Raw genomic sequence first — 16,884 nt, 5'->3', positions numbered from 1 at the left:
AAAAAAAAGCAAATTTCTCCAATTAAAATGAACACAATAAATTGTGCAGAAACTGAAAGGATTTGAATATTTTCCATATCTGCTATGTCTTCACAAGTCTGAAATTTGTTCAAGTCTACCTATAATGCCATTCCCTTTTTGATTATTTTTATCCATCATTCCACTCATTATCAAATCGGTGTAATGCAATTCAGGGTCTCATGGAGTTCATATTACTGATTTTCTGTTTATAATGCTTGTGGACTTTGAACCTGGGCACAAACAGACAGACACCAGAACAGAACCAAAACACACACAGTTTAATTCTTCCGAACACAATGCTCACACAATACAGTACGCAATTCACCATCAATTCAGTCCTCTCCTTCTGTTTCTTCTGCCGCCTCCACTCCTCCTGTCACAAGCTCCGTCCTCTGCCTCCAGACTCCGACTCTCCAAATGGAGTGAGGCGGCCTCTTTTATACTTCACCCGGATGTATTCCAAGTGCTTTCTGATGATCTTCCGGCAGCACTTCCTGGTGTGGTGGAAGTGTTGCCCTTGCACCCGGAAGCACTCCGGGCGTACCTGGAATCTCTTCCAGCATCACTTCCTGGTATGGTGGAACTGCCGCCATTCTGGGCTCCATAATCGTCCAGGTGCCCCCTGGCGGTGGCCACGGGCTCCAAGAGGGATGAGCTTCCAAGCTCTGATCTCATGGCCCCCATGTATACCAGGGCGGCTGTTCTCTCGTGGTCCTGTGGAGGTATTGTCCCTCTCCCGGTGCTTCCAGGTGTCCTGGCTGGGCACGATCCCTAGCCGTCCGCCACATGCTATATTTTAATCTCACTCTTTGGTTATCCTTGACAATGCTGCTTTTTTTGCTTTTTATAATTGTCTTTGAGGTAAGGTCTCTTGAGTCAGGCTCTAGCTTATCTTGAAGGGTCAAACCTGATTCTCAAATGATAATACACATCTTGGGAACAACCATGTTAAAATGTGTGTAGTGAATAGCCGTGAAATCCATCACTGCAAAGGCTACACGCACAGGGCTTCTTCCTAAAAGACCTGCCCCCAATTTCTCCAGTCCGTGCTTTTTAAACTGCCGTCAGGGTTCTGAGGAAGAGAGCAAAAGAAACTGAACAAATTGATGCTGAGAGAAAATAAAAAGCTAAAATTGCTGTTACCCATTCCGGAGCTCAGTAGCACAAGGTAACCAACTTAATTCATTTCATTTGCATTGTGTAATGACAGTGAAGACAGACACGCAGACCACCACAGTTACTGGGCTCCACATGTCTGCTACAATATCTTCCTGTCATTTTAACTATTCCATAACTAAGTGACATAACAACAGCAAACAGAGTTAAGATAAGCATTGTGGATATACAGCGTGTTAAAACACTGCAGCTATTTTGTCATATCTTGTTTTCATTTCCAATTGGACAGTAATGTTCAATTTTATTTAAGGTGTCATGGTGTTCACATTCACCATCCATACTCTGAGCTCAACCTTCATGTAGCGTTGGATTGGTTTAGAAATGTGACACTCAGTGAGCTGTCTAATTGTTGCCACCCAGTTTTAAGCACAATTCACTCATGGTTGTGTCCAGGCAGATATGTTATGCAACTGGCTTCAGTGAGAATATATTTTAGAAGGCAAAAGTTAAACATCCATCCATTTATTCACTGCCACCTCTCCTCCGCTCATTTTCTGCTTGTTCGATACAAGCCAGAAACGAGTCTTCAACACACAGATACATGCATCGGCATTGGGTCAGGTTAGGATTATCATTTAATGTAAATTGCATGAGGAAAGTTAAATACTCAGGGATATGGTTAGAAAATACAAACTCCACAAGGGCAGTTATCTAGAAAGCAGAACACACTTGTGAGGCAGCAGCTCTAGTCTTGTTACCCCCTTGCTACTTCGTATATCCAATTATTTCTGAATAATTTTGATTCAGTACAGATTCAGAGGTGGCTGGAGCCTACAGACTTAACATCATATGGATTAGGGCACAGATTTATTGGAAATCACTTGCATGTGTTGCTGCAGAAATAAGCACTCTGGCATCCTTGTTATAAAAGTTGTCTTCAGTGACATCTTACATCTTATGTCGAGTATAATCAATGCATTACAAGATTTAATGTGATAACCCGTTATTTGTGGCCTTGTATGCTGATGCTGAATGACAGTTGATGATGGAGGCCAAAAAGTCCATCCATCAAACCATCCATCCTTGACTGAACACTGTAGTGCTATACAGGTTCACATCATGGTAGCACTGGGTGCAATTCAGGAACAAAACCCTGGACGGAATGCTAATCCATCACATTGATTTAAAATAAATACACATTTAAAATGTGGAGTTAAACCTATTAGGAGATGCATTTATTCTGTGCCACTCTCATGGTAACTTCATTTCAGGCTTGATTGCATTGAGTTTAGCAAGATTAGCTCTGGGTGTTTCAAAAGAGAGGGTGGAGGAGAAGATCATGTACTCTGTTATTAAAAGAAATAGTCCAGCAGAGTAAGTGTTGAAAAACCTGCTGGATCTGAAAGAGATTTGTCACACTTGGAGGATATTCCTGTTTGATAATGTCCATAAGAAACATATCTCCTGCCATTCTTTAAAAAAAAACATCCTTTCTGCAAGGCAAAGGTTTCATATTAAGAGTTTTGTCTTGGATGTAAGTTGCCGTGTTCCTTTACTCCTCCTCATCAAAATCTCTTTTGCAATTTTTATCTCCCAGGAACTTGGACTGGAGAAAGCAGCAATGGATATGACTTTGTTCTTGAAGCTGCAGAAGCGTGTTCGAGAACTGGAGCAGGAACGGCGACGGCTACAGACAGACCTGGAAAAGATGGAAGAGCAGGCCAAGAAAAAGGTGGGCAATTTGATCCATTTACCTCATTTACAGTAGTAGCGTTTCTTTGGCTTGCTCATGGGAAACATGTCTGACGAGTTTGCAGTGAAATTGGAATGAAAGTTAAAACCACAACATTAAACCTGAAGAGCAGGAAAATGTTTTGGCTCTAAGAGATCTCACTGGATTAAAAAAATTCATTGTAGTAGGACTTTTTATGTATTTTTTATTAATCAGACAGAAGTTCTGATCTAAATTAGTTTATTTATTTGTTTTCTTGATTTTTTTTTTTTATTGTGAGCTGCATTGTGAAACAGTGCTTAGTGCTGCTGCTTTACAGCTTTAGAGTCCTGAGTACAAATCCCCAGTTTATTCTTTCTTCTCAACATAATCCAGTTGTCCTCCCACATCCCTGTTTAGGTTTGGTGCTTGCTTTGCATCTGATGCTGCTGGGATATATCCTGCAGCTCCTTATGACTGTAAAACTGAATTATAGTAAGAAGGACCCAAAAAAATGGATTGATCAGGTTTTTAGTTTCTGTGAGCTTGTTTATTAAATAAAATCATACCTTCATTGCCAATTTGTACCTAATATTTTTCTTACTTATCCTGTATTTTGTAGTAGTTTAATTAGCAGTCATGCAAAGATTTATATATATACAGTATATGTGTATATGTATGTATGTACTGGTGGCCTGCAGGGTACACAGCAGCTCCCCAAACCCAACACAGAAACAAGTTCCACAAGCACAACACAGGCATTATTCAGTGGGAAACACTTCCCAAATTGTTTCCCACAGCACAGTCACAGGACAACACAAAAATAAAATGGCACACAGTACTTTGTCTTCTTGTCCTTGTCTTTGTCTTTCTCTCTCTGTCCTTCTCTGCTTCCACTCTACCTCCAGCAAGTTTTATCTTTTCCATCCAGACTCTGGCTCTGGGAGTAACTGCAATTAGCTCCTTTTATCCCTTACCCGGAAGCACTTCCTGTGACTCATTAATTTGGTCTAGAAATATGGGTGAAGGACAAGCCCAATGAAGTAGGGCGCTGTAACCCCTGCAGTACCCCCTGACAGCACCCACAGAACCCAACAGGGCTGTACCCAACTCCACCTTCCATGGAGCTCTGTAGGAATCCGCAGTGCTATAGAAACCCAGGGGGGCTTCCTTCTGGTGTATATATACAGGGTGAGTCAAACTTGTGTTAACACTAATGGATTATTTTTATCTCGACTGCACCTTTCCAGGTTGATGAATAGGTCGTGGCGGGCCATTGCCATGGCCTCCACACTCCCTTGATTTGACACCTTGTGATTTCTGGTTATGGGGTATAGTGAAGGAGCACGTGTATAGCAGGAAGGTTGGTGATATCAATGACCTGTTGGACAGAATACGGACTGTGGTATCAGCTATTCCTTGTGATATGTTTGTCCGGCCTTTAAATGGTACTCGTTGTTTTTTGACAATGGTGAACAGGTTGAGACATTCCTGTAAATCATCTTGCACATATGAAGTATGTTTTGTGAATAAACTGTTTCTGCCATTCAAATGTTAACATAATTTTAACTCACTCTGAATATATATCTATACTAATAAAAGGCAAAGCCCTCACTCACTCACTGACTCATCACTAATTCTCCAACTTCCCGTGTGGGTGGAAGGCTGAAATTTGGCAGGTTCATTCCTTACAGCTTCCTTACAAAAGTTGAGCAGGTTTTATATCGAAATTCTACACGTAATGGTCATAACTGGAAGCAGTTTTTCTCCATTTACTGTAATGGAGATGAGCTTCAACGCCGTGGGGGCGGAGTTTCATGTGACATCATCACGCCTTCCACGTAATCACGCAGTACATAGAAAACCAGGAAGACCTCAAAAAAGCGCTCAAGAAAACATGCCTTATATAATTGAGAAGGCAGCTAAACAATAAGAAGCGAGCGAGTGACATATACAACCATATTCATGAGTTCTGCTACTTCGGAAACAAAGCACGATGTAAACCTACACTTTAAATTAAGTTCATAGACAGGCTGCCGCTGGCGTTTGTAATTTAGTGCCTGCCCATATAAGGCCGTCCGTCAGCGGCAATCCAATAGCAAACTGCCACGGGTAAATATTCACGGGTGAAGGACTGTGCTTATGGAGAGGAAGATGAGATGGTCAGGGTAGTGTTTGACACAAACTCAGCTAAACTGCGAGAGAAAGTTTTAAGTGCCAGGACTAAGGTAACATTAAATAAAGCTATGGACATAGCACGAGATGGCACCAGCACAGCTGGGAACCTTCCATGCAAGTACACCGAGTGGCTCACGGAACTGACGAGTGCACAGATAAAAGGCAACAGTTCCAAAGAGCGCTGAACAAAACCGAATTACACAATTGAAAAGGCAGCAAAAATATGAAGCGCCTGATAAGCATATTCATAAATGCAGCTACTGCGGAAACAAAGCACACGGTGGAAAAAGTCAATGTCCCGCTAAAGGAAGACAGTGTAAAAAAAACCCGTGCATGCAGTGTGTCAGGTCTCAGATAAAGAAGAAGACGAGCTGTTTATTGATGCAGTAAGAAACGAATCGATGAATGAAACCTGTCATCTTTACAACGATTGACAAACACGGAATGTAACTTGAACACAACACATCCTACAAATACGAACCTGATTGAAAGAAATAATGATAATCAAATCCTTGATGACAGCAACACTCAGTAACACTCACAAAACAAATACTGTATATTGACAGTCATGTTACGTTATTTTTAAAATGTTCCCTTTTCTTTTCTACCTTTTTAACACACTACTTCTCGCTGATACGCTGGTATATATATATGTATATATATATATCCCGCTCTACATACTCGAATAATGGATACTTTATTCGCCATCAATGATTGTTTTGGTAAAGCCATACTCAGTGTATTCATTAGATGAACGGTAAAAAAGTAAGAGCGAGGGGAGGATGACTCATTGAGGCATGCAGGCTGTAGTGCGCCAACTCTATCTGAATTGCGCGATCACATTTGAAAAATATATCTTTTCAAGTTCTATTTAGTCCATATGTGTCAAACTCAAGGGCCAAGGCCACATCCGCCCGGCGTAATTATATCCGCCCGCGAGATCATTTTATATACTGTATTATTGTTATTAATGGCCCGGTATATGAAGCGCTGGTAACACAATAAACTACAGATCCCATAATGCAGCGCTTCAGCTGCCTTGCCAACACTTACCGCATTAATCAAGTCTACCTTATGATGCTGCAAGTTATTGCGGCTATAGTTATTGCGCACTGAGTTTGCACGGCGCTTTGGTGACTTTGAAGAACAAAAAAAGTCCGTCTACATGCGGCTCGAACCTTGTGCATGTTTGGTAGCACATATCTGTGTGAGAAGCTCTTCTCAGTGATAAAGACTAACAAAACAGCACACAGGAGTCGCCTCACTGATGAGCACCTGCAATCCATCCTGAGAATCTCCACAACACAGAACCTCACAGCAAACAGAAACGAACTTGTGGCCAAAAAGATGCCAGGCGTCCAGCTCTAAAATGACATATGAGCAAAGACAACTGCATGATTTGATTTGTTATTGCACGTAAGAGCGGGAGTCAACTGTTTTAACAAACAGCGTTGCACTGATACTGAAATAGCTGTGTGTGTATATATGTAGATATGTATGTATATGTATATATATGTTTATATATGTGTGTGTGTATGTATGTATGTGTGTGTATATATGTAGATATATATATATATGTATATATGTGTATATGTATAGATATGTATATATATATATATGTTTATGTGTGTGTGTGTAAATATATATATATATATATGACAACAACACTCATCACTCACAACAGTGACAAAACAATTACATTGACAATCAGGTTACGTTATTTTCAAAATGTTTCCTTTTCTTTTCATTGCTTTTTAACACACTACTCTCCATGTAAGCTGGTATTTTGTTAGTATATATATATATATATATATATATATATATATATATATATATATATATATATATATATATATATATACAGTGGAACCTCAGTTCACGAGTAACTTGGTTTACGAGTGTTTTGCAAGACGAGCAAAAATTTTTAATAAATTTTGACTTGATAAACGAGCGATGTCTTGCAATACGAGTAGTATGGATACACTTTGTCTGCTGAGTGTCATGTGATCACAACTGAGCTGATGGTGGTTCTTTTTCTCTCTCTCCTTATCTTGCTCGCTCCTTGCGTCTTTTTCTCTCTCTCCTTATCTCGCTCGCTAGCCCAGTGGGTCTTTTTCTCTCTCTCTCCTTATCTTGCTCGCTTGCTCCCTCATCGCGACTTTTTCTCTCTCTCTTCTTATCTCGCTCGCCCAGCGCCTCTCTGTTTACTACAGCATTGTGACTGTGTGTGTGCGCTGTGAAGTGCGAGTCCTCATCTTGCTCCCCAAAACACGAAACTGAGTCTCAGTACTTTAACACCTGCTGAATAAACACCAGTTTATTCAGTTTGACACAGCAACAGCGCTGTTATTTATTGCAGCGGGATCTTTATAATGTTCCTTGATCTTTTTGGATGCGCTTATACGGCAAACTGCTACAGCGCTGGGAGACTGCGATTGCTTTGGGACACTCTTCAGCGTGTCGTCCCGTTGAGTGGAATTCCACATGAGTTTAGAAACTCACACCAGCCATGATTCTTTTTAAAGGTAAATTGCAGGTTAATTTGTATTATGTATTTTACTTTATATTTTGTATTAATCCTTTTTATATGAATAGTTTTGGGTTGTGGAACGAATCATCTGAATTTCCATTATTTCTTATGGGGAAATTCGCTTTGATATACGAGTGTTTTGGATTGCGAGCACGTTTCCGGAATATATATATATGTTATCCATTCATTTTCGTCATGCACTTTTACTATTAGACGACAAGAGGTACTGCAAGCAACAGTGAGAAGAGTAGGCTGCCATAGGCCTACCTGGGCTTTGTATTGGCGCCGGGTCTGCTTTGAACTTTAGTTAATTTTTGTTTGTTTCTTCCTTTCTTTGATTCCACAGGGGAATGAATACAAAAACTCCCCTGATCCAGACCGTGATGCAGATTCTGCCTACAATTGTCTAAAGGTAATCATTAGTTATGAATTTTGTCTTATTTGTAACATTTGTTTCTATTTACATTGGTAGCCTAAGGGATTACTCCTAAAGTGTCATTACATTGTACCTAATGCTTTCTGGAATATGTTCCTGCTTCTCTGCAACCCTGCTCTGAATAAGCAGTTTTGGAAGATGGAGGGTTTCATTCATAAAAGGGTCTTAAATAAAACTTGAGGCCCATTTAAGCAGATGTTCTTTTTTCCTGTTTATCCCACTTGTTTTCAATCTCAAATGACCAAAATCACCTTTTGTCACCAAGTACATTGCACATTTTTGTGAGTGGCTGGTAGAGTTGTCAAGATCACTGAAACAAACATTTAGATTAAAGAGACAAGACCTGATAGTGATGAAGGTCAGCAAAAAAAAAAGAAAAAACACTTGACTGTTCTGGATTCCACAAAGCAGCTAAGAGAAAGACTGTGTGCCATCTGTTTGTTCTTTTGGCAGCAGAGTTTATTTTTGTTAATATAACCATAACAACTCTATTTAAGTCAACTGTCAATGTATGGAGCAAGTTGGTGGAATGTGAGGTATGCTGACTTGTTTATGATTTGGTTATGCTTGGTGAAGCATAAAGGTTATGCATTTATTGCATTATATTACATCTTCTGTTATTCCATGAGCTCCCAGGAATCACTTTGATGCATTTTAAAAAAAGTGCTGAATTTGAGTAGTTTAAAAAGAATGTATGACATTTAGATTTCTAATGGTTAAAGCACTGGACTTTAAACATTAACATTACTGGTTCGGGTCCTGTCTTGGACTTATTATGTAATCTATAATAACAACTTTTTTTACCAGATAAAGGTATCAGCTATATTTGCAATTATATCCCTCACAGAGGTGGGAAAAGATGAAGTAGAAGAAGAATACATAATTTATCAATTTTATCAATGGTGCTCTAACAAGATTATGTGATCTGGGAGCCTATCCTGGCACCAAAGCAGCCCAAGTTGGATTGTGAGTCTATGGTAGGACAGCCACATCCACACAGCTTCAGAAATGTTCACCCTGGGTCACTTCACAGTGACCAGCTACTGGCAGAGGGAGTTGGAATACCCTTAGAAAATCAAAGAATGCAAATACTCAAAAAAGGTTTTACATATTATCAGTAAAGAACATACAAGACATAGGTGCCATTGTATCATTTATTTGAAATAAATATATTTGACTGGTTTAGGCTCTCCTTTAGAATGTTACTTTGGCAATTTATATTCACAGTGTCATTTAGCTTTAATGTTTGTGTCTTAGTATTCTTTTTTTTTTTTTTTATTTATTAATTTTATTACAATCAATACATAGCAATCAAGTTTTTACAAAAAAAAAGAATTATGCTAAGAACAGATCGATCCCCACCCTTGAGAGAGAGAGCAAGCCAAACGGTGTAAAATTTAAGGCTTGTAAAAATACCTAAATCAACAAATTCTCTGTGCTTTATAAAATCATTTCAAAATATTACTGATTAGATCCTGCCATGTTTTGAAAAAAGTCTGCACAGATCCTCTAACTGAGTATTTGATTTTTTCCAATTTTAAATAATATAACACATCAGTTTCCCACTGACTTAAAAGAGGAGAGTTTGGGTTCTTCCAGTTTATCAGAATAAGTCTGCGTGCAAGAGTGTAGTGAATGCAATCACAGTTTGTTTGTCTTTCTCCACTTTAAGACCCTCTGGAAGAACCCCAAACACAGCTGTTAATGGGTTAGGAGGGATTTTGAGTCCAAGACTGTCTGAGAGGTAATTAAAAATTTTTGTCCAGAATAATGTTACTTTGGAGCAGGCCCAGAACATGTGACCAAGGAAAAAAAAAAATTTCTCATCGGGACTAATTCCATTATTATTATTTTTTTATTGTAATCATTCCATACAAATAGATCAATTTTTACAAAAAAAATAAGATTGAAAAACAAGTCGCCCCCCACCCCTGAGAGACAGAGCATGGCCAATGGGGTAAAACTTAAGGCTTGTAAGCAAACCTAAATTGATGAGTTTAATAGGGCAATAGAGATGAATGGAGAAGAAAAAGAAATGCGGAGATAATTGCTGCCTTAAGCGCTTATTCTAAAATATTACTGATTAGATCCTGCCAGGTTTTGAAAAAATTCTGTACAGATCCTCTGACTGAATATTTGATTTTTTCCAATTTCAAATAGTATAAAACATCGGTTTTCCACTGACTTAAAAGAGGAGAGTTAGGATTCTTCCAATTTAACAAAATAAGTCTGCGTGCCAAACGTGTAGTGAGTGCAATCACAGTTTGTTTGTCCTTCTCCACTTTAAGCCCCTCTGTGAGCCCACCAAACACAGCTGTTAATGGGTTAGGAGGGATTGTGACACCAAGGCTGTCTGAAAGGCACTTAAAAATTTTGGTCCAAAATAATGTTAATTTGGTGCAGCCCCAAAACATTTGACCCAATGAAGCTGGGACTTGATTGCAGCGTTCGCAGGTTGGATCTTGACCTGGAAAGATTTTGGACAGTTTTAAGTGAGACAGATGTGCTCGATATAGAATTTTGAGTTGAATAATTGTATGCTTTACACATATGGAGCTCGAGTGAATTCTCTGCAATGGCCCTAGTGTGTGCTTGGTATGTGGGTGTGTTTGTGTGTGTCCTGCCATGGGTTGGCACCCTGCCCAGGATTGGTTCCTGCCTTATGCCCTGTGTTGGCTGGGATTGGCTCCAGCAGACTCCCGTGATTCTGTGTTCGGATTCAGCGGGTTAGACAATGGATGGATGGATGCAATTTTCCACTCCTTTTCTGATATATTGATTAAGAGATATTTTTCCCAGTGTCCTCTTGGATCTTTAAAAGGGAGGTACTGTAAAATAATTTTTAATAAGTTTTAAATGTTTCTAAAACTAAGGAACTGTGTTGTAGCCCCAAAGGACGGGCTCCATCATCGTTTTCCCAGCCACTTAGTATCCAGGGTCAGTTGGTGGAGCAGGTTCAGACTTTTAAATACCTCGGGACAGAGATTGACACCTGTCTGACTTTCATGCAGCATGTAGATGCTGTATATAAGAAGGCACAGCAGCGCCTCCATCTACTAAGGCAACTTAGAACCTTTCATGTTAGCAAGGAGGTTTTAACGCTGGTTTATAGATCACTTATTGAATCTGTTCTCACTTTTAATCACTCATCTTGGTACAACTTATTAACTGTTAAACATAGAACAAAACTGTGTCGTGTAGTTAACCAGGCTTCCAAAATAATTGGATTACCTCAAACTCCCCTTTCTGAACTGCACAACCGTGCACTGTTGAGGAAGGCAACCATGATTGTGAAGGATGTCTCTCACCCTCTTTATGCGTTCTTTAGATTGCTGCCATTAGGTAGGAGGTATAAAACCCCATTGGCGCGGAAGAATGCATACAAGAAATCTTTTGTACCCTCAGCAGTATCTGTTCTGAATCAGATGAAGTAGGTTTTTTTTTTTATGGTTTGCTTATATTTGTATTTTTATGGTCTGTTTGTCTAATGAGCGTCTATCTATCTATATATTACAGAGATGGTGTCTAAGACCTTATGTAATATAATATTTTTTCCGGCATGGAGGAGGGTGCAAGATGAGGAGAATCGGGAAGGTTCTGTTTAACAAAGTTCCTGATTTGAAGATAGTGAAAGAAATGTGTGGCTGGAAAGTTAAATTTGGAATGTAATTGTTTAGAGCATGCAAATATGTTGTATATATAAAGATATCTAAGCAATTTAATCCCAAATATTTTCCAGATATTAAAAACTGCATATGTTTGTGATGGTTGAAAGAGGTGGTTCTCATGCAGAGGTGCCACAGATAAAAGATTCTCCATCTTAAAATTCTTTCAACATTGATTCCATATTCTGAGTGAGTGAAGCACAATTGGGTTATTAGTATATTGCCGATAACTTGCATTTATTGGGGCACAAAGCAGGGAATATAAAGAAGTACTGCAGGATTTTACTTCTATTGCTGACCAGGCCTGTGTATGTTCATCTATTTGTGTCCAGGTTTTTATAACTTGTATGCTTGCTGCCCAGTAATAAAACTGAAAGTTGGGTAGAGCCATGCCACCTTTTGCCTTAGGTCTTTGTAGGGTAGCTCTTTGGATACGTGGATGTTTTTAGTTCCAAATAAATGAGGTTATTGTTGAATCTAATTGCTTAAAAAATGATTTATTGATGTGTATTGGAGTGTTTTGAAATAAAAAAAGAAGCTTAGGAAGAATATTCTTCTTAACAATGTTAATTCTTCCAGCTAGAGTGAGATGAAGGGTTGACCATCTTTGCAAGTCTTGCTTAATTTTTTCCATACAGACGGCACAATTTTGTTGATAAAGAGCTTTGTGTTTACTTGTGATATTTACCCCGGGGTATTTAAACTGATCTGCAATGATAGAAGGTAGGGTGTCCAATCTATTATTATATGTTTGAGAATTTACTGGAAGAGTACACTTTTATTCAAATTAATTTTGAGACCAGAGATCTTTTGAGATAATAACATTATTGTTAACATTCAATGCAACTCTTCCTCTTTTCGTTTTTCACAGAGGCAAGAGCTGGAGTCTGAAAACAAGAAACTGAAAAATGACCTAAATGAGCTCAGAAAGGCCATTGCTGAGAGAGCTACTCAGAACAACTCTTCAAACGAACTTCAGGAAAGCTACAATCTCCTTCTAAATCAGCTCAAGACGGCCAATGAGGAACTGGAAGTGCGTAAGGAAGAGGTGCTCATACTAAGGACTCAGATCCTCAGCAGCGTTCAGCAGAAGGAGCCCAATATACACATAGTAAGAACTAAACTGTTACTTTCTCTTCTGGTTTTGTATTCACTGATCATATAAGCTTCACACAGTTAGTGATCCTCATTATGCAGAGTAGTGGTTTGACTACCCACTATGTATATATGCAGATTTATACAGTACACTATACATAAACATACAGTAATGTGTAAATGTATTTATCTAAGTATGTATATAAGTATAAGTATATCTCTGGGGACAAATATCAAGGGGTTAGAGCGCAGGGTCAGCCATTGTACAGCGCCCCTGGAGCAATTTAAGGTTAAGGGCCTTACTCAAGGGCCCAGCAGAGTTGGATCTCTTTTGGCAGTGACGGGAATTCGGGATACCAGTGCAGATCCTTAGCCTCAGAGGCACCACTCCGCCTGATGGCCACCACTCCGCCCGATGCATCTCTGCCCTATCTATCTATCTATCTATCTATCTATCTATCTATCTATCTATCTATCTATCTATCTATCTATCTATCTATCTATCTATCTATCACCTCCCTCATTGCTATGTCTCTATTATTCCAAATAGATGATGCATCATAAACATTCTTAGTAATAAACTACATTGCATTTGTAATTTCAGTAGTTGGTACATCACAAACATTAACACAGCTTTTATGAATCCCGCACCAAATAACATATAACATTTGCATTGTACGGTGTACTACAAATGTTAACATCTCAGGTCCACATTGATTGCTTAGATTTCAACCCATCTTAGATGGGTAGCACACATAGCACTGTATATAACCACATTTGCACACAATCATTCCTCAAAATGTTTCTTTTGACCATTTTTATCTTCTTGTGACATAACTCAGTGAGTCTTTGTACCATTATAACACAGTCTTGTGGTTTGATACTTTGTAGCTTTTGATGAAAATCTTATTTGTAATTACTCTTCAGCTGTCAAAATAAAAGTATGTTCATAATCCTATACTTACCATTCCAGTTGTGGGATTGGTGGCAGTAGTGAGAAAATATACAGTAATTAATGTGGCCAATCTTGACATTTACCTTGCCACATTGCCATTTACTTACAGTACTACTACCTTTTAGCCTGCTCATGGTGGTCTTTGCTTCGATTTTCTTTGATTAATGCAAAGGAGGATTTAGCCATTGTGACAGAATAGGGCTTTCTCGCTCCCTTGAACCCTCAGACCACTTGTCAGGCACCAGGTAAAAGTCCAATAATAAGATTTATTATAATAATAAAGTGCACAAAGCACGCTCCTCTACACAATTCTCAATAACCAAATACACAATAACAATCCTCCAAACTCCCAGACGCTTAGCCACCCTGCCTCCCAACTCAGCTCGCCCCTGGGAGCTCCCATAATCCTTTTATATTCCCTGACCCAGATGTGTTCTAATCCCCAGTCCATGTGATCTCCTATCACTTCCAGGTCAGATAAAAAGTCCTTTTCTTCATCCCGGAAGCACGTCATTCCCCTTGTCCTTGTGACTCGGACATACTTCTGGGGCGTAGGGAAAATAAACACTGTCCCTCCCTGCAGCGTCTCCTAGCGGCCCCCACGGTATCCAGAAGGGCTGTGAGTAAAGAACCCAATGTCCATAATGCCCTGCTGGTCTTCGGGGCACCTCCATACTGCAGGGAGGGCTCCACCTGGCGGTATTGGCCGGGGTGAACAGTCAGCCATACGTCACACCATATATACAGGATAATAGATTTTGATTGAAAATACAGTAAGTATTCTTAAAGAAGAGGCAAGTTGAAGCTTAAATACCTACTACCATTAACTATGAATGGGCCAAGCCACTATCAAAACCTCAACTGATCCAACTCTATGAAAAAAGACTTCATACCAAAATGTGCTAAATACTTAAGGAATAATCTGAGTATGATATAAACTCATTACTCAATATACTTTATTTTTTTTCTCACCAGTAATTAGTATGCAATAATCTTTGATTTGGCAATTGCAGGTGTAGGATAGGAGAACTGAGCAACATGCAGTTTACTGAGCATGTTGCAGCTGTCTCTGGTCCTTGCAGTTTCATTCTATATAACATCCTCAAGATTAGACTGTATACGAGTATGCAGGACATCTCCTGATCCAGGCTTTGGTCCTATCATGTCTGAACTACTGTAACCATCTATTGGCACAGGTACCTTCCTGTGCTACCAAGTCGCTTCTGATGATTCAAAATGCAGCAGCACGCCTTGTGTTCAATCTGCCCAGACTAGCACGTATCACTTCTCTTTTCATGTCACTACACCCCCCTGTAGCAATATCTTTTATCCCTTAATGCTTGTCTACAGAGTAGTTAATGGGTTAGCATCAATAAGGTTCCATGCCCCTTCTCACAGACTCAAGTCTGTTGATGAACAGTGTCTGCTGATGCCACATCTGTATGGCATTAAATCTCATTTCAGATTTTTCATGAGTTTCTCCTAGCTGGTTTAATGAGCTGCCACTTCCATCCACACTACTGGTTCTATCCCTGTATTTAAGAAGAGTTTGAAGGCTAGACTGTCTTGTTCTGTGAATATCCATCTAATTGATAATGACTTTGTTAGGTTCTTGTAACTAAGGAAAGATTAACTAGTTTTTCATTCTGTTTAAGCTTTTGACTTGTGATGACCAATGTTGTACCCTTGTATAGTAAGCAGTCACCCAAACTGATGTTTACTCAGTTATGTTCACATCTTTTGTGAGCAGCTTTAGATAAAAGTGTCTGCTAAGTGAATAAATGTAAATTTGAAGTGATCTGTTAGGGAAAGTGGGGTAAATCGAAGAGATATGAAGCAAAGTAAAAGTGGAAGGATCATAGTAATGATGTATTTAGACAAAAATGTACACACAAAGAAATAAAGATGTCTTCCAAAGTTGAGGCATGGAGGTGGGTGTTAAAAGAAGTAGAAAAAATGGGTATATTAACTCCAAACATCCATCCATCCATTTTCCCGCTGAATCCGAATACAGGGTCACGGGGGTCTGCTGGAGCCAATCCCAGCCAACACAGGGCACAAGGCAGAAACCAATCCCGGGCCGGGTGCCAACCCACTGCAGGACCCACACAAACACACCCACACACCAAGCACACACTAGGGCCAATTTAGAATCGCCAATCCACCTAACCGGCATGTCTTTGGACTGTGGGAGGTAACCGGAGCACCCGGAGGAAACCCACGCAGACACGGGGAGAACATGCAAACTCCACGCAGGGAGGACCCGGGAAGCGAACCCGGGTCTCCTAACTGCGAGGCAGCAGCGCTACCACTGCGCCACCGTGCCTCCCAACTCCAAACATGTTAAAATGTATTTTTGCTTTACGCCCTCCACCACCATAACCTATCATCAATGGGGGAGAAGCGAAATCTTTAGATTCGTCAAAATTTTGATCACCGATGTTCAATGGATCTCATCGTTTTAAGGTCCCCTGATACTGAAAACACTGATATCTCGATGATGGGTGTGTGTCTGTCTGTGTGTCACAGTTTATTGAGGACAGTCTAGAACTAAAAAGGCTGGATGGAAAAATACCAAACTCGAAACTTAAAGCTGTTATGAAATGACAATTTGCTGATTAGTTTTGGAGCCAAATCGTACAAGAGAAAGAGAGACATTCTAGAGGAACCCTCAAATACCATAATTCTGCAATTAATTATGAATTCTTCTTGTCAATTGCTATCGTAATGACCTATTTTATGATCAGAAAGATCAGCATCAGAGCGGTAAATAATTACTGAAATGTTACAGAATAGTTCAGGTAACTTGGTTCCTAGGGCGCAAAGCCTACTGACGCTCACATCTGATTTTTTTCCTTTTCTTTTCAAGGTTTCAATTCCATGCATGAAAGCAAAGTTATTAATGAAGTTGTCAATTTTGCATGCATTTTACCTGTTTAAATAACTTTATTATATATCAGTGTTTAAATAAGTAAGCAGTTGACATTCATATTTTAACCACTTGCTGTCTATCTGTGTACACAATGGAATAATTATTTGCAAATGTGTTCAATTCCAGGAAGGTAATAGGATACCAGAATGGAACAATGGTATCAAACACCTGGATGGAGATGAGTCCATTGAGTCATATGAGAACATCTGTGAGACAAAGAAGTAAGTTCTTCGATAAGTGAGGGT

General features: G+C 39.5%; 1 protein-coding gene across 2 annotated transcripts in view; it reads left to right on the top strand.

The window, feature by feature from the left end:
- myo5b (myosin VB) overlaps positions 1–16,884 on the top strand; it is a 537,981-nt gene that overhangs the window by 454,494 nt on the left and 66,603 nt on the right. For both annotated transcript variants that reach the window (XM_039750391.1, XM_039750392.1), the window contains exons 26-29: positions 2,735–2,869; positions 7,903–7,968; positions 12,529–12,768; positions 16,766–16,860. In XM_039750391.1, the coding sequence (XP_039606325.1) occupies positions 2,735–2,869; positions 7,903–7,968; positions 12,529–12,768; positions 16,766–16,860 (536 nt within the window). The remainder of the gene's footprint in view (positions 1–2,734; positions 2,870–7,902; positions 7,969–12,528; positions 12,769–16,765; positions 16,861–16,884) is intronic.

Source organism: Polypterus senegalus, chromosome 4 (genome assembly GCF_016835505.1).
Source record: "Polypterus senegalus isolate Bchr_013 chromosome 4, ASM1683550v1, whole genome shotgun sequence".
NCBI lineage: Eukaryota > Metazoa > Chordata > Cladistia > Polypteriformes > Polypteridae > Polypterus > Polypterus senegalus.
Note: the sequence above shows the minus strand (reverse complement) of the source record. Positions and strands in the feature narration are given on the sequence as shown.